We start from the raw sequence: 18,894 nt of genomic DNA, 5'->3' as shown, positions 1-18,894 counted from the left end.
TATGGCCTGTAAGGCATGCCAGTGTCTTGTCCGGGGCCTTGTATTTTTTATCAAGTCTGGCCGGCACTGGAATTAGAGATGAGGGGTTTTGCATTATCTTTACTCCCTGGTCCCAGATATGGTCGATAATCGGGATTGACCGGACCGTCTTCTTGAATGGCTCCTTAAAGTCGTATAAGAAGCAGTCCTGAGGTTGTGTGGTCATTTCTATCTTGAACCTTGCTGCTGCTTGTTCTATAATATTGTGAAACCCCCCAATGTCTTCTGGGGGGGGAGTCCGCCTGAGCCTGGTCAGGGGAAGCTGGATGTGAGATGACGTATTCGTTCCACTCGTCATCCTGTATTTCTCCCTCTTCCTGTTGACCCTCCTCGTCTTCTTCCACTGCCTCCTCTTCGTCCGAAGATTGTTGCAGAGGCAGAGACACAGGATCTGGGGTAATCACCAGTGGAGGTGGTCTATGGCGAGGAGGAGGAGGAGCTGATGGCACAGCTTGAGGTGGCACTGGAGGTGTCGGAGTAGGTGGGAACCGCTGTTTGTAGTCCGCTATAAGGAATTGGAGGTCCGTGACAATTGAAGCCAGGAGGCACACCATAGGCTGTGAAGGAGGAGGTGAATGGTATTCTTCTTGATATGGGATTTCTTCCTGATCCATGTCTTCGTTGTCCGAACTCTCCTGTACTTTAACAAGCAGCTGTGATGGGCTTGTTGCGGTTGGGAACATAGCGCCATCTTCATAGTCCTCAGTCTCCAGTAAATTAGCCGGCGGCAGTGGCTGGACTCTGCTAGGCGACGTCGCTTCTGGCATCAGCGTATGCGTTGACATCCTGAAGTGTGTATAGATACACTTCAGCTTGGGAGATCCTTCCGTCGACGGGTCCGTCGACGGGGTGGTCGTCGACGGTGAGAAACTGACGGCCATCGCAGACTTTTCTGTCCTTTGAACCGACGACGATGTCGTAGACGGTATCGTCGTCGACGGTAGTTTCTTCGTCGACGGCAGTGTTGACGTCTTCGTCAATGGTACTGTCGTCGACGGCTTCGTTGACGGTCTTGTCGTCGACGGCTTCGTCGACGCTGGTGTCAATGGCTTCGTCGACGAGGTTGTCGTCGACGTCGACGGAACTTTCGTCGACGACGCTGGCTTCGGCGACGAAGGAGCTGTCGACGACGATCTTTTAACAGGAATTATAGATGTTATAGACCTACCCGACGACGACGAAGTTGAAGTAGATGTCATCAAGGTGGTGAAGGCAGAAGCTGTCGACATAGAGATGGTGACTGTCGACGCTGTCACAGGCATGGCAGAAGACACTAACCCAGGCTTTTTGAAGGTGGTTTCCTGAGGAGAAATCTTCACTGCCATGGTCTTTGGTCGACCCTCTGAAGACTTAGGCGTCTTCTTTTGAGGAGGCAAAGTAGACGGACCTGGAGAGGTCTGTCTCGGCCTTTTAGAAGAGGAGTGTGAGCTCCTAAAGGAACACTCGCTCTCACCTGAAGAGACTATTTGATCCTTGTCCTTCAGTCTCTGAAGCCATAGAAGCAGGCGTCCCTCTCTGTCTTTTAGAGTCTTGACAGAGAAAGTGCGGCAGACGTTGCAGTCCTTGGCAGAATGGTCAGGGTAGAGACAGTAGAGGCAGTCTTCATGTTTGTCATCTACATGCAGTCTCAGCTTCTTACACGAGGCGCAAGGTCTGAAGAGCCCTTTTTTAGCAGTGGTAGACATAGTAGACTCTAGCTCTCCTTCACAAGAGTAAATATATATAGGAAAATATGGATAAGATCCAGAAATACCAGAAATCTGAGCAGAGCTCAGTGGAGACTCCCTTAGCACGACGTGCGGTAGAAAATCTGAGGGACTAGGGCTCCTTCCAGGAAGGTTCTAGAGGGTGGTAGTAACTGATTGGCTCCTGGCCAAAGTTTGGTCCTTTTTTACAAAAGGACTCAGATAGGTTACTAATGGGAGGCCTCTGGCCTATTAGTATATATACATATATATATATATATATATATATATATATATATATATATGTCTTTAGGACATTACTATTTTATATACCGGGGACTCCCACCCCGACGACGGGGCATGATTCAGGCATGTGAATCTATGAAAGATACCCATAATACTGGATAATTTGTGTTTAATTATTACAAAAGAAAGGCCAGAACAGACCAGTTACATGGTGTCATGGACTCGGGATATAGAGTTATCACAGAATGTTCTTATATCATTACTTGCCTTACCAACCCTAAACTTTCCTGTGTCCATCTTCAAAAGCCCTGAGGCAGCAATGCTTTTTAAACCTCAAACTAGCATCACATTTTAAGGTTTACTCTGGTCGCGTGAACCCTCGTACAATCTTTCTTTTAAAAGTAAATCCACTCTGCACACTGTGGTCTGCCTCAACACCCTTCTCTCCCTTTTACACCTGCTCCATTTGTTTTCATTAGAATCTCGTTCAACAGGGCTTCTACACACAAAATACTCCCAAATTATACAATTCATGGTAGAGACAAGCAGAGGCTCCGGCTGGCCTTCCATCATCATGGGAGGACCTTATTTGCACCTTGGCATCTCCATGCAAATAAGACACCCCCCCCCCCTCCCCACCTCAATGCAGGTAAGAAATACTAATTAATTGTTACATGGCCGACACTGTGAAAACGAACAAATTTCGAACACAGTTCACCGCTAGACCAGTATTCTTCTAGTGTAAAGATAAATAGTATTTGAGTTAGGCACTGAAGGTACTTCCAGTGATGTGCTAGCCTTGAACGTTCATGGATAACACCCATTCTGGGTGAGCCTCATTCTCTGGGGGATAGTGACAACACAAAGATATTGTACCCAGAGTTAAAGGAAACCCTTGGAAGAATTGGTCAACCGGGTGGAAAAATTGAGCCCTCGCAAGCTTTTTTCCGGCCTGTCTAGATAGAATGGGATTCTTTTGCATTCACCAAGTGCTCATGAAACCGGTAGTAGAGGTTCCTCGAAATACAGTTTGTGCCCATATTTGGTGTAACAGATATGATCCCTTGGATCCAGCCAATAAACCTGTTTTTTACAGCAACGTTAGCTCTTTTGTAATGGGAAAGATATGAAAAACTTAGAAAATACCACATGGACTGACCACATTCTTACACCCTGAAACAGTTAGGCAACAACCTGAAACAGAAATGGCATGTTTGGCTCTTACTTATTTAACTTGAAAAATAAATGGCTAATTTATTCATAAAGTATAACTGTTTCCTGAAGGCATCCTGAAGTAGGACTAAAATAAGAAACTATCAAGGAGTGGTGGAGAAGGCAGGAGAAAGGGAGATGCATGCATTAACGGAGCTAAGTGTGTTTTCAGTTTTTTACTAAAAGAAAGGTGAAGAATTGCCTTCTGAAAGTCAATGGGAAGATCATTTAAAATTGTGGCACCATAAATTCTAAACAACCGTTCCCCACAGCACATCTTGCGGTGGTGGAGACAGGGAGGAGGTTTGGACTGAGTAGTGAGAGACACCATGAAGAGTCCTAGGGTGACATCAGCGAGGAAAGAAGCTTATAGTCAGTGTTGCAATAATTCCACATTGATCAGGCAAAGGAACGTAAAATGGATGTGCTGCTTAACAGGTAACCTATTCAAAGAGTGGCATGCTTCAGATACATGGCAGGCTCCGAAAACCTGCCGGAAGGCGAACTGCCTTTCTTTGAATCTTCTAAAGTTCAGTAATTTGGAAATTTTGGAGGCATACATAGGGGGAAGTTTAATTGCCCAGCCGAGACAGAATGGCAGAACTAACCGCAGAAGCCAAGTTGGACACTAGGAAGAATTCTCATCGAAGGCTCTCATTCAGATTGAGCACAGTGGAGCAGCAGGATCTACACGCAAGGATACCACAGGAAGCAAAAGTTGACAATAATCCATACTGCAAAACCAAGGTGAAGGAACCAACAAACTCGATAACAAAGCTGCTTAATGTTCATTGTGAAGAAGTGTAGCCATCCATCTTGAAACAGCCACTAGCTTACTCACAGGAATGTGAGCACCACAGAATGTTTTATAGCAATATCAAAGATTTGGGCCACAATGGTAGACAACCTTTACCCACTGCTGTTCCAAACAAATCAAACCGCCCATATAATCCAATCCCGGTAGTTAGAGACAGCCATGAGCAGCAAGGCTAACAACCCACCAGTACAATCACATGCAGCAACGTTGATCAAAAAATGTATTGCTTCTGTCAGATAATATTGAAACCGGGGACACCTCGCTCCCATGGTTTCAGTGCCCAAGTGGTTGAAAACAACATTAATACACACTCCCTCTTGAGAACTATGATAAACCCCAGGGACCTAACTAACTACCAACATATCTTGAATATCTCATATAAAACAAGATACAGACGAGATGGAAAACAAGATACTGAAAGGAAAGATGCATATCATCTTAAGGAGATGCTGGAAGCCAAAAGCCTTTGACATGACTGTTTTTTTGTTGTTTTTTATGACAGAGCAAAGTTCGAGCCCCAGCCCAGACTGATTACTGAACTTGGCTTCAGTTTTGGCAAAACACCTGAAATGCGGACTGATTGCTGACCTTCGTTTCTATTACAGCCTCTTTTGGTGAGGATCAACCACCCTCTTCACGCAACCTGTACTCTGAATGAGAAACAACAGTATTTTTTTTTTTTTTAATGTGGGCTACGCGCCTGAACTCTGTGTTGCTAACGGTAGAGCATGATATCTTGCTGCTGGTGGGCTAAACTACCACAGAACTAACTGTTTGTACTGCGACTGCCTTAGTCCATAAAAACCTTCAGTCGCACAGGACTAGCCTGCTGTTGCTTGCCGGTTTAAAAGAGGATTGCTTCTAATTTGCCTGAAGCTAAACAAAAGAAAGTATATTTGAGTGAACTTAACACAGTCCTTACAACTGTTCTCAACTGCTATATTGATGGAGTCAAATGAAAAGAAAGAAAGAGAGAGTCTGAAAGAGTGAGAAAGTCAAAGGACATGGGAATGTCGGAGTAAAACAGCCTGATTTAGCTTGAGTCTGAGTGACCCAGTGAGAGTGAGACAGTACGAAAGAGTGAAGGAGTACGAAAGAGTGAAGGAGTACGAAAGAGTGAAGGAGTAAGAAAGAGCAATGGGATATGAAAGAGTGAGAAGGTTTAAGAGTGAGACAATATGACAGTTCCAAAGTGAGACTGTCTGAGAATTACCGAGACAGGGAGTGACAGAGCAATAATGAGAGAGTCAGAGAGAGGAAATAAGAAAGTGAGAACAAGAAGCTAAGTGAGAATTAGAGTGAATGGATAGACATAGCAGAACTATGTCAAGCTCATGGGTTTGGTGCATTATTTATAAGTAGAATACAGAATTAAAGTCATTACACCTGCATGTTTTGCAACATTTTCCATTTTTTGTGTCGCCTGAGAGGCAACTGGGGATTAAATAGAAATGAACTCCGATTAAAAGAAGATCCACCTCTAGTTGATTTGTAGTTCTGTAGAGTTCCTAGATACAGTGTTCTTACCATACATGCTTTGGTGAATCGTGACAATCGGATAATACCAGGAGAAGGAGGAAGTCCAGATTTAGTTCAGAGGAGCTGCAGCCGGCAACCTCTATAGTGGGCAAATCTATCCTACCACATATCGCCCCTCACCGTAAGTGAGCAAAAGAAGGAAGAACTCACCTGCAATTCAGCAAAAGTACACATCATCACTGCCACTCCACACATACTGTGTTACTGCCCCATTATGTTAAGTGCAGCCATTTTTTTTATCGGCACACATTAAGTACCACAAAATAACAGCAAATACAATAACATGCAAGTCCAGCATAAACACATATTGAGATACAAAGGCTCATTGCAGTACACACACCAATACCAAACAATACTAAAATATAAGAAAGGGAAAAAAAGATGGCGAGGGGTGAGAAAGACTATAGATGGAGAAATGAAAAGAAGAAAAAAGGGCACGAAGAAAAGAGGGTAGGGAAGATGAAACTACAAAGCAGGGAAGAGAGGCCGGGGAGATGTGCCGTTAAGGCAAAGCCCAAGTATAGTAATGCTGAGGGGAGGTGCAGTGATGAGGTAGAATCAAGAGTCACAGCGAATTATGGGGGAATCCTGCAGAAAGGGGGACCATGTGTGAAGAAAAATATCTGCTTTGTCCATTAAATTGTAAATGATCTTTTCATAGGACGTGGTCATCTACATCTCTGCGAGCCATTCCTCGTGTGACAACAGTTGTGGAGAATGCCAATGTCGTAGAATACAGAATTCGATAGCTGTAAGGGCAGTGAGGAGCAGGCGATGAGAATGGAGGGTCAGCTTGAAATGGTCTGATAAGTCATGGAGGAGACTTAGGGGTCCAGAAGTGCAGAACAAACCTATAGATTCCCAAAGTATAGATCCTAGTACTGACCAGAAGTGGTGAATGACAGGATCACAAGGGCCCATGATCGAAACACAAGCAGGCAGAGTGAGGGAGCAACCCTGCAACCTGAAGCTGTGCCAAGCTCGAGTGCCAGCCCTGAAGGAGCTTAAAAAGACTAAGCTTCATCCATGCCTCCCGGACTCCCCGTTGCAGGGCATCCTAGAGATCTGCCCAATCTTCATCATATTCCATCTGCAAGCGAGCCTGCCAGGTTAACCTGAGGCTAGCCAATTTTGGCTGGGAGTACAGATGGCGAATCAGGAGACTGTAGAATGTGGACATCACACCTTTAAACTGACCCCAAGTGTTAAGTTAAGAGAGCACTGGAAAACAGGGGATATGGACCCAGTTTGCTCAGCAAGAAATGGTGTAGTTTTGTGTAGCGCCATTGTTGAGTATGTAGCAGACCAAATTCGCCCTGTAGCATCTCAAGTTGAGTTCACAGCCGGAAATTAGGTGTGTGGGTGTTTGTATCCCAGGTCTGTGCCAGGGGCCCCAGTCAAGCATGGACCCTCCACATGCGAATAGCAGTATTGTTCAAGAGTGTAGCTTTGACAAGGAGATACGCATTCACCGTAAAGAGCTTGTGAGCGTGTATCCAGGTGCCGTACATGGCTTTCAGCATAGGGTTGGGGGACCCAGCGGGGCCAGGAAGACAGACGGCCTGCAGTCCCAATGAGTCCTCCTGGGGTCTGCATTTGATCGAGATCTGTAGCGTTGGGTCTTGGAACCAGGGGTGCATGTACGCCATTTGTGCCAAATGTAAGGGTAGTCGGTAATTCTCCACAGAGGGCAGGCCCAGTTCTCCTGCTGATCTATGTGTAATAAGCTTCTGAATTACCAGGGCAGGTATTGCGGAATACCAGATGAAGGCCTCAATGGTCTTGTCTATCTGATGGAGGGTTGAGAGGGGTAATAATTAGGGAAACATGCCCAATACATATGTGATTCGGGAGAGGGTACCCATTTTCACCACTTGAGTACGTCTCCAAAGAGAAAGATTCAGGTGGGACCACTTCACGAAGTCCATTCGCTCCATAAGTGGGCCAGGTTATCTGCCACATGAACTCCAGGCACTTGTTTTTTTTTTTTTTTAAACTTTATTTTTTGTCAGCAAATTTAACAACATAATCCCCCCCAAAGTTGGCATCGATAGAAAGAAAAATACTAGTGTACACATTGCATAGTCCCAGTACAGCTCCAGCAGGTGTAGATAGAACAGTAGATACAAGATTCAAATCCTTGGGATGCAAGCAATCAAATACAACTGTCGGTAAGGAACCTTGTGCCTGGTCATCGGGGTGTTACGCCAACATCAACTCTCCCTCCCCACCCTCCGCCTCCCCATCCTCAGGTCCCGATTCCGCGGAGGAGAACAAAGCAGCACTAGTTGCCTCGGAATCGCTGCCACCTGACCCCACAGCGCACATCATTCTCCATGCGAGCAAGTCCTCTTGCAGCCGCTCATCTTTACGCGTATGCTGCATGTGCGTCTCCTCAGCCAATGTCCATTACCCAACATCTCGGAGCCACAGTGACCTGTCCGGTGCCCTCTGTCCCATCCAAGTAATAGCCACTCGTCTCCTAGCTAGCACCAAGAGCAGCTGCAACATTTTATAGGAGAGGGTCTTCTTCCTAGGTTTGGGGACTAGGGCCAACAAGCAGTGAAGTGGGGTTAGGTCAATATGGAGGCACGTGATCTTCCTGATGTGGACTACCACTGCCTTCCAGAAGGCACCGACCAGCGGGCACTCCCAAGCCAAATGGAGAAATCCGGCCCTGGCTGCACCACATCTAGGACAGGCATCCAACTTATCTGCGGCAATGCGGTGTAAGGCAATTGGGGTTATGTAAGTGCGATGTACGAAATTGAAATGGATCAGTTTAAAACGTGCGTTACACGACACCTTCCTGGTAAGTGTCCCTATGCGCTTGCGTTGTCCCGGGTCTAAGGCGACCCCCAAATCCGCTTCCCATGCTGCCCAGGACAGGGATATCGGGGGGGGGGGTCGAATCACATTTCATGGCTGTATATAACAGAGTTATCAGTCGCCGTCCCCGCCACACGACAATATGATATTCAAAGTATGGGACACCTGGGGCGCCTCCGGATATTGCGGCCAGGTCGTCCTCGCCATATCCTGTAGGGCTCTATAATGGAGATACTTTCCCACAGTAAGATCAAGGTCTCCGTAGCCCTTTCCAGGGTCACAAAAGAGTCATCGGGGTATAGATTCGCCAAAGTTTCACAGCCGCCGTCGTGCCATTCCCGGAACGACATGTGTTCCTCCATCAACGTCACCGGTGCCAATATCCATACCGGTAGCTCCCTATGAAATGGGGCCCGCCTCAGCACTCTCTCCACTACTCGTTGCCAGAGCCTGGCAGTGTGACTAACAATATATGGCAGGGAAGCGTCCGCTCCCCTACCTCGCATCAGGGCCACCTGTAGGGTCCTCTCATCCGCTCTACCCGCTAGGAGTCGCAACTCCCAGTTGTCTATACCTGCAAACCAGCGCGCGGCCGGTAGCAGCTGGGCCGCATAATAGTAGAGGTCAAACCCCGGGGCCTCTGGGCCTCCTTCCTCCCAGCGTCTGACCATCGTGTGCAATGCAACTCTGCTGCGCCTGCCCGCATAAAGTAAGGAGGTGAGCAGCGTATTAAGCGTGCGGAATATGCGAGGAGGGAGAGGGCACAGGGTATTCTGTAAGGTATACAGCACTCTGGGCAACATCACCATCTTCGAGATGGCCAACTGTCCCATGAGAGAAAGTGGGAGCGTATTCCAAAAGAACACGGACTGTTGTAGGGAACGGAGGACTCGGTTGGCATTCCGGGCCAGCAACTGCTCATCAGATACGGCCACTTGTATTCCCAGGTATCGGTAGGCCTCCGTTTCCCATCGAAGTCCCAGGGGCGGGAAACCCACTCTGGGGTCCTCACTACATCCCGCAAGAGGGAAGATCAAGGACTTCTCTGGATTAAGTCGCAGACCAGAGGCCGCACCAAAGCGATCCAAGTGCTGTAACAGGAGCGGCAGCGACTCCCGGGGTGAGGACAGGTAGAACAGCGCATCATCGGCGTACAACGAGACCAAGTGTACTGCCTCCCCCACTTGTATCCCCCAGGGGGCCATCTCTGCTCGGAGCGACACCGCCAGGGGCTCAATCGCCAGTGCGAATAGAAGCGGCGATAGGGGACACCCCTGGCGGGTGCCCCTGCCCAGTTGCCACTCCTCCAAACGGGCCGCTCCGAGTCTGACCCTGGCCATAGGCGCACTATAGAGGAGTCGGATCCAGGCGCAGAAGAAGGGTCCCACCCCAGCCATTTGGAGCACCTCCAAAAGGTACCCCCAGCTGACAGTATCAAAGGCTTTAGCTAGATCTATTGACACCAGTACCTGAGGAACCTCCCTATCACGCACATCATGGAGAACGTGGCTTAAGCGCCGAAGGTTCATGGCGGTGTTGCGGCCCGGGATAAACCCACACTGATCCTGGTGGACTAAGTGTGCCATATGCGGTGCCAGCCTCGTGGCCAAGATCTTAGTGAGGACTTTGGCAACAGTGTTAATTAGAATGATAGGCCGGTAGGCCGCGGGATCACAGCCATCACCTCCCGGCTTCAGAATCATGCAAACCTCACCCTGGTGCATGGTGGGTGGGAGCGAGCCACACTCCAGTGCCTCATGGTAAACCTGGAGGAGACAGGGAGCGAGGGTATCCGCAAATGCCTGGTAAAACTCCGGGGGAAAACCGTCTCCCCCGGGTGTCTTAGCCGTCGGTAGGGCAGCCAACGCCACCCTGACCTCCTGAAGCGTCAACGCAGCGTCCAGTTCCTCTGCATCTTCCCCAGAGAGGGTCTGGAGAGTTAAACCTCGAAGGTATGACTGATACGATGCCTCCGTCACTAGGGGGTCCGCGGTATACACCGTCTGTAGATGCGTGCGAAGCACCGCGAGGAGGTCCCTCTCTGAGTGCACCAGGTCCCCAGCGGGGTTCCTCAACGCCACGATCCGTGCAGGTGCTGATTCCCTCCGGAGGATCCAGGCCAATAGGCGGCCCGATTTGTCCCCTTCACGGTGGAGTCGCTGGCGATATCGGCTGAGAGTAAACTTATCCAGGCGGGTAAGGATATCGTGAACGCCCTCACAGGCCATCCTTTCAGTGTCTAGGTCCTACCCATCCGGTTCCGACAAGGATTGACAGTGGCAGAGGCGCTACTCGGCACATTCGAGCTCACGGAGCAGCTGTCTCCGGACTCCATATGTCAGGCCCATACAACCGCCTTAAGAGCGTCCCATTTGGTCGCATAAGGCATGTTGCCATCTCCCCAATTCAGATCCAAATAAGTATGTTGGGTCGTCTCCACATGGTCCCGCCCCACGGGATCCTGTAGGAGATCTCCCGGCATTCTCCAGGTCCGCGGACAGGAGGACCGGTCTACCCATTGCACCGTGCATGCTACGGGTGAATGATCGGACAAGAACCTAGCCTGATGAGTGACCGACAAAACAAGGGACGCATCGGTATTGGCAGCAAGGACTCTATCGGGCCTACTAAGAGTATTGTGCGTGGGGGTATAACAAGTGTACAGTTTCAGTCCCGGATTACCAAGGCGCCACACATCGACCGCACCCAGGTTACACATCGACCATCACCTCCCGGAGACGTGCCGTCATCCGTGGTTTCGTGCCCGCGCGGGGAGGATGCCTGTCCAGAAGGGGATCCAGTACACAATTAAAATCTCCAAACCAGAGGAGGGTGGCATTTAAATCTGACACTATAAGCTCCTGGAAGGTGGAAAAGAAACTCGGGTCATCTACGTTGGGTGCATAGGAATTCAACAGCAGGAAGTCCCTCCCATCCAGCTTCACCCGTAACAGTACATATCTGCCCTCAATATCTGCCTCAACAAACTGGACCGCCAGGGGAACCCCGGTGCCACCCAGATAAGGACCCCCCTAGCATAGGTAGAGAAGGAGGAATGGAACATCTGACCCCTCCACTTCTTCGCCAACTTAAGGGCACCTTCCTCATTCAGATGCGTTTCCTGCAAGCACGCCACAGAGACTCCATGGCGGCAGAGAAAGGACAGTACCCTGTGACGCTTAGTGCAAGTGCCCAAGCCACGCACGTTCCAAGTTAAAAATTTGTATCCCATAAGCATTGGCCATGCCCATCCGGGCAACCAAGTCCAGCATCCGCAAGCAGCCTCCTAGGGGTACGAACAATGGTACACACGATGCCAAAAACAGTTTCCCCGCAGAACGCCTTCCAACCCCACAATTCCCCAGACCAGTCAAACTCTGAAGAAACCCCTCCCCCACCCACGAGCAGGAGTAGCGCAACAACAAAACATGCCACCCCACTCTCCCCCTGCCAGTGCCAGGACGTACACAGCCACCCCATTCACCCCCCACAACACACGCACTCAACCACAACAACCACCCCCCCCCAGCCCCCTACCGAACCCAACAAGGAACAGTCGTACTTTCCCCGTGCGAACAGTGCAACGCAAGTATCATCCAACAGATAAGTAACCCCCCCCTCCCCCCCTCAAACTCTCCACAGACCTCTCATATGGAAAAAGAAACAAAGGAGGATCCTCAAGGGAGTTAGGCAGCAAATGTCAACGCTGCCAACAGCAGTCCTCAATCAGGAATGCGGCCCACACACAGGCGGGCAGGTCAAAGACATAGAACAGCCTGGAGTCATATCACCTCAGGATGAAACCGGTGCCTGCAACAACTCAGTCCCTCCAGTTTCCGGGATCACAGGAGCAGAGAGAAGCGTGTTCTGTATCGTGGCTTGCAAGGAGTCAGGGACCAGGACCGGTCCCCCAAGGCAGACGCACCTGGCAAAGACTCCAGAAGCATAGCTCCGTCCCTGCCCACCGTAATCCTAGGTTCTACTGCGTCAGCCGACCCAGATCCTCGCCTCCGTCTGCCACGGCGTCTCCGTGGAGGCCGTGTTCCCCAGGTCTCTCGGGGTCCCCCCCGTTCTCCGGGTGGTAGGTCGTCGCCTCTGATTTCCAGCCATTCCCAAACCTCCGCTGGGGAGTCAAAAAAGTGCGCCTTCCCCTGCGAGAGGACCTTGAGTTTTGCGGGATACAAAAGCATATATTGCAGCTTCATCTCGTGTAGCTTCCTTTTCACTCCCAAATAGGATTTCCTCTGCTCCTGGACTTGTTGGGTGTAATCAGGGTAGATAGACACCCGGCTATTCTCGATGGTGAGATCCGTTGTTTCCCGCGCCGCCCGCAAAATACAGTCGCGGTCCTTATAGTTGAGGATTTTGGCGATCAAAGCTCGCGGGGGGTCTCCGGGGCGCGGTGGCGGGACCAGAGCGCGGTGCGCTCGCTCGATCACAAAGACATCTGAGAGTCCCACCGGACACAGCTTTGCACGGATCCATGTTTCTAGAAAGCGTTCAGCGTTCCCCGCCTCCAGCCGTTCCGGCACCCCAAGAACCCGAATGTTGCTGCGACGGGCCCTTCCCTCTGCATCCTAAGCCCTCCGCTCCAGAGCTCGCGTCGCAGCGTGAGGTGCGTGACTGTCTTTTTGAGAGTGCTCACCTCGCCCTGTAGTTCCGCAATATTCCCTTCAGCATCAGTGACCTTATCGGCAACCTTACGAAGGTCAGTACGTAGCAGGTTGACGTCAATGGAGACCGTTTCAATCTGCCTCTCTAGCGCAGTGTGTGAGCCCTGTATGGCCTTCAACAATTCCGCCCGCGTTGGCTCCGCAGGGTCTCCCCCTCCCTCATCCTGGCCCGACTGGCACGTAATCCGTTGGGAGGGCAGCCGCTGCGTGGTGTATTGGATGATGGTGTTGGGCTGTGTGGCACGCGACATTTTGTCTTTACGCATGGCCAGTGTCCAGAGCGCTCGCCTGCCACTCGGGGGGGCCCCTCAGTTAGCAACAGCACTGGGCTCCCTCCGAACCAAAGGTCCAGGCGACACCCAGTCAACAGTCACAGGGATATAGCAGGCCCCTAGGCACCGATCGTGAAACGGGTCAAAGTCCAGTCCCCATCAGCCTCAGTCCGGAGAAGCGGAGCCACACCACACACCAGTCCGAGCCCCAAGACAGGTAATTCAGCGCGGAGGGGGGTCAGGGTCCAGAATGTCACTCACCAGAGCGCCCTCCGGGCTCTCAATCCTCTCTCATCAGGGCGGAGATGTCCACGGGTCAGCTCCACTCCCAGGGGTTCCGGGCCTTCTCCGGCAGTCGGACCGGCGCGCTCAGGCCGCCCAATGGTCACCAGCCGCCACCTCCGTCCTCCCGCCGGGTGCCTAGTGGATGGGGTCGCTAGGGCCGACAGGGACTCCTCGCCGTCACTACCAGCGTCACCCACAGCCTCCTCTCAATCCGCAATGTGGCGCCAGCGGGAAAGGCCTCTCAGGGCGGCCACCTCCGCGGGCGTCCGCTGAAATGTCACTCCCGAGGCAGCAGCCAACCGGCTCCAGGGCTCACCGCAGGAGTCGTAGATGGCAGCACAGTCCGGTGCGAGCAGGAAGGCGCCGGGTCCCGTAGGAGTCACAGGGTATCAGGTCCGCGCCACTTTCAATTCCCCCGACTAGGCCCCAGACCCGGCCTCGCGTAGCCGGAGGCTCGGGTCCCACTCAAGGCACTCCCGCGGCAGCGACCAGCAGGCTCCAGGGCCCGCAGGCGGCAGCAGGTCCCGGCACGGGGCCGAAGGTGCCGGGCTCCGCAGGAGCCACAGGGGATCAGGTCCGCCCCTCCTCCGTCAACTCCGACTAGGCCGCAGACCCCAGCCTCGCGTAGTCAAAGGCCCGGGGCTCGACCAAGGCCCCCAGACGGGAGAAACCAGCAGGCCGCCGGGCTCACCACAGGAGCCGTAGGTGTCGACTGGCGCCGGCGCGGGGCAAAGGCACCGGTTCCCGCAGGAGCCACAGGCGATCGGGTCTGCTCCACCTCCGGCGCTCTCAACTCGGCCTCAGACCCCGGCCTTGTGTAGCTAGAGGCCCGGGGCTCACTCCAAATAGCCTGCAGGGCGGCTGAGTGGGCCGGCGCTCTCCGTCGCCGCTCGTAGGGGGGGTCGCTAGTGGGAGGGGGTCCTCCGACCACCGCCGCGACCGGTTGTAGGCACGTACAGGATAATTAGACAGGATTTGTGGGTTCCGAGGCCGGGAGCTAGCGGAGCTCACGTCCTGCCGGCCATGTTGCTTGGCCACGCCCCCCACTCCAGGCACTTGTTAACTAGGATGCCCAGAGACCCAGCCACATCAATTACCCACCTTCAGGTAATGTGACTTACACTTTGGGCAAACAGTAGATTAGGAACCACCACAATGGGACCAAATGTTACAGGCAAATTTGCTGGCATTCTTTCAGCTTCACATCATCCTACTTCAGAACGACACATTTTCGAACAGATGATCATGTTGCATTTCCTTTTCCAGGGCTAGATCCACAATACTTGCATACTGTGTTTTTAATATTCATATAGATCCACAATACTTGCATACTGTGTTTTTAATATTCATATTGTAATACTTGCTTCCCAACATGGCGCTAAAATGCAAGTGATAGCTCAAAAACTAGATGCATTAAGGAACAGCAAGCATGTAAAGGTATTAACGTTTTAACTGAAAGGATGCATTTCAAGAGTTTTCTGATTTACAATTACTTATTTACATACTTCAATGGGTAGAGCATTCTTACAAAGAACATTTTTATACCTTGAGCCATCTGAATCTGACTGAAAGGTGACCATTTTCCACAACAAGAAGAATGCGTTTTTTAGATTTGTCATAGCGATATAGTGAATGGCTAATATTACAAGTGATTGGTGTATATTGTCCTGGAATGTACTCTGAGTAATATGCACAGTTTCCGGAACATCCTAAGAAGTAAACAAATTACAAAAAATGTGGCCAAGTATTTGGCCGATATCTTGCTAGATATGGACTTGGGTGCAGAACATTCTAAGATAGATTCTGTAACCTGAGTGGTATCATTAGTTACAGCCTGCCTCAATCTTTGCACTCTATGGTGATAAAGCCAAACACATTGATTTATTATAATCGAGCCATGACGGCACTATTGCCTTGGCCGCATTTTTTAAATAAATTAAGAGAGAAACTTCTATACATTTGTCTCCATTAAAAGAATACATTTGGTACTAAATCATTCGTCTGAGTAGTAGCCCAGAGTAAGTGAAAGTCAACCAGCAAGCCAAGACTACTAACCACAATGACAATAATGAGGGTAATCAACAGAAGATTAATGTGCTATTAGCACAGTAGCAAAAGCTTAGAATGCCTATTATTTTACATCAGCTACCTATTTTAAATATATTATGACCTCTGCTTGTGGTTTCGATTATCTTAAAATTAGTTAGCACTTACCAAGCAAATATAACTACAAATGAAGAGGCTTGGAAAGTTCATTTAAGTCTTTTGAAACGTTCAGATATAAAGTGATATTTATTCAATGATAATATAGGGGACGGTAACTAAGATATAACAATAAACCATACAAAGGTCTACAAAAATATAATATTTACAATTCAGTGCTAATAGATTGTATACTGTAATAAAACAGGATACTTCGAACTGGAAATGACGAGACAGAAAGCAATACCATGCAAATGTAAATTACAAAAAACAATGCATGCTTTATTTAAAAACACACCTATAATTGGAAATATTTACTTACCAAAATCTTTATTATTTCCTCCGGTTTTTTGTCATCTACAGATATCCCATTAACTTCTCGAAGTTCATCACCAACATGAATAAGCCCTAAACACCAATATAAAAGAAAAAATGTATTTTAATGATGGCCATATTTACACTGTAAGGAGTAGAAGGTAAATGTTGCCAACTAATCTTTATATGCAGTAAGAAAATACATAGAAGTAAAATAAAATAATACACAATGATGATTAGCCAAAGCAGTCACCTCAAGAGGAAATTGGCAATGACGTTTTGTAGGCGCAAACCATGCAGACATATAGTGAGGGGCATCAAGAACTGGCAGCTGTGGGCGTGGGGGTTTGAGGGGGACTGGGAAAAAGCTTTCGTCTCTTTTGGTCGTTGGTGCACCTAATAGCCCTCCTTGATACCTCTGTTAAGGGTCATAAAGAAAGACTTAACACACACAGTAGATAAGGGGTAAGAGGAAACGCTTCATTCCGACCTCCTAAAATACAACTTTACACACACACACACATAGGAATGGGGCTGCGCAAGTTATGTCGCTATGATGTGGAGGAAATAAACACACAAGTTAATAATGCTGCCCTCACCCACTGAAATCTGTGGCATGCTTCATCTTAGGGCTGCTAACACACCTTTGTGCAAGCCAAACTTTATAAATAAATAAAATAAACCCTGGAGGTGGAGCAACTGGGAGGTGGAGACGCAACAACCAAATAGAGAAACAGTCTGAGATCAAATAGAAGGGTGCAGAGAAAATAATTACAACTGATCGAGGGATCACCCGTTAATGATGGACTGCCTGGACAGAATAAATAGCTCATTCAACGACCAGTGCATGGTGGGCTTTACTGAAACACCAACCCCTCCAATCTGCAAACTGTCGACATATTTCAGCCGGCTAATGCAATGTCCCCGGCTTTCATCAGGACCATGAAAAATAGATCCCTTAGACACTCACTCTACTTCCTTACTTGTGGAGTAGAGCGTTGTCTTAATCTGAGTAAATACTCAGGCCCAGTGGTAGAGTAACTGTGGTTTTAGTATTCACGCTATTCAATGCTATCGCGAGAAGCCAGTGGAGGTAAGACCCTGTTCATGGATGCTGCTCCATGGTTCTGGCTCTGAGCTCCTTTTTGGAGTAGGGCAGATCATCATCTTCCATGTGAATAAATCTGAAAGAACTGGGAAATTTTCTATATTTTGCTGAGTCCATAGTGACACATACAGAGAGGAATTGGTCTGGGCAGGCAAAAATACGTTGTGAGAAGTATGTGGCCCATGTTGAGTGACAGATGCATGGCATTATCTGTGTGTTATGTGTCCAAAGGGTCCCGTCATGTAGCCCATAAAAAATATCAGTGTCCTATGATAACCCCCATGTTTATAGATTATTCAATGTGTTCCAAGGGATATCATCATTCAGACCACAGATATGGCTTCGATCTCTGTAGATCCATTTCTGCTCCCTTAAAAAAAGGGTGTTCACAGTATTTCGGGCTGTTGGAGAGATATTCAGCTTGTCCACGACTGTCCAAAATAAATCATTGCCAGTGTGTTTCTTTTCTTTGTAGTGTGTGGTCAGACGTGTTGTTGTCGTTTGACATCTGATGGTGGATCTGTGTTCCATTATTCTTATTTTGACTTTTCGTGTTGTCATCCCAATATTGATTAAACCACATGGGCATTTAATCATATCAATGACGTTGTTAGAGTTGCAGTTGGTGTGCCTGCGTTGTTCCCATGGGTGGGTAAATCCAATATCCATGGTTTTTTACCTGCTATTCTCTATGTGTGTGTTCATCTTCACTGCTTGACCCTCACGTATACCTTGGTCTGTTATATGAGTTCCTCTCCCAACTTTGATCATTTTTTGGATCGTAGTAGTTGTCCTTTAGGAAAGGACAAATAAGTTCATGGCTGAACCTATTTATATCTTTTTCAACTTTTTGTTTTTTTGTTTTTTAAATAGACACGATAGCCGTCAACATCCTTGTTGATCTGCTCAAGTTTTATTTTGCTTCATCCAGGGCTGTTTTGTCCCTAAGCTCAGCTTCCAACTTTTCTATCGCTTGAATTTCAATAATTATAACATCTTGGGCGGTTTCTATTATAAGAAGCATCCAATCGCGGCTGCAGCGATTAGATATTTGGGTCCAAGTCTCCTAGAATTTGTGTTCTACAAATAACCCAAGTTCATTTTGTATTTGTAAGCCAATAGGTATGACATCTGACTTGACAAATTCAATTAAAAATAAGCATGGGCCTCAGTTCTTATTAGCTTTTTCTTAAGATTTAAAAGAGTGCCCCATTTCTCCCCTTTATTGGTAATTACAGTAAATCTATTGCTTTTTTTTGTGTTGATGATCCTGTTATATTGATCATCGCTAAACCCAAAGGTTTTAAACTAGTCTATCCGCAAACTCAGGCTGGATCGGATAACGTGTAAATTACACAAACTCAGGGTACACACCATAGCTCTACATTTTAATCTTATTAAATAGATCTATCAAATAAACATTTTCATATTGGGTTTTTTGGCGACTATTATATTTTCTGGTGATTGAATGATAGTTCGAATATGGTGTGCAAACAGTATGGTATGCTATTGATGAATCCCAAAGGGAATCTGCGTTTGACATAGTGTCATTTTGGTGTACTTTCTCTTTGGTGTGTAGAACCGCTCTCTTTTCTTGAGATAGTTTTCTTATGAGGCCATGTAATGATTGGCCATGTTCACCCCCCTTCCATTGGACGCAATGATCTCTTCT

At 48.5% G+C, this 18,894-nt stretch overlaps 1 protein-coding gene across 1 annotated transcript in view; it reads right to left on the bottom strand.

The window, feature by feature from the left end:
- MPP7 (MAGUK p55 scaffold protein 7) overlaps nt 1-18,894 on the bottom strand; it is a 1,171,941-nt gene that overhangs the window by 360,033 nt on the left and 793,014 nt on the right. The window contains exon 9 of the mRNA XM_078663396.1: nt 16,122-16,207. Coding sequence (XP_078519522.1) covers nt 16,122-16,207 — 86 coding nt within the window. The remainder of the gene's footprint in view (nt 1-16,121; nt 16,208-18,894) is intronic.

Source organism: Lissotriton helveticus, chromosome 10 (genome assembly GCF_964261635.1).
Source record: "Lissotriton helveticus chromosome 10, aLisHel1.1, whole genome shotgun sequence".
NCBI lineage: Eukaryota > Metazoa > Chordata > Amphibia > Caudata > Salamandridae > Lissotriton > Lissotriton helveticus.
This window is presented reverse-complemented; position numbering and strand designations above follow the sequence as displayed.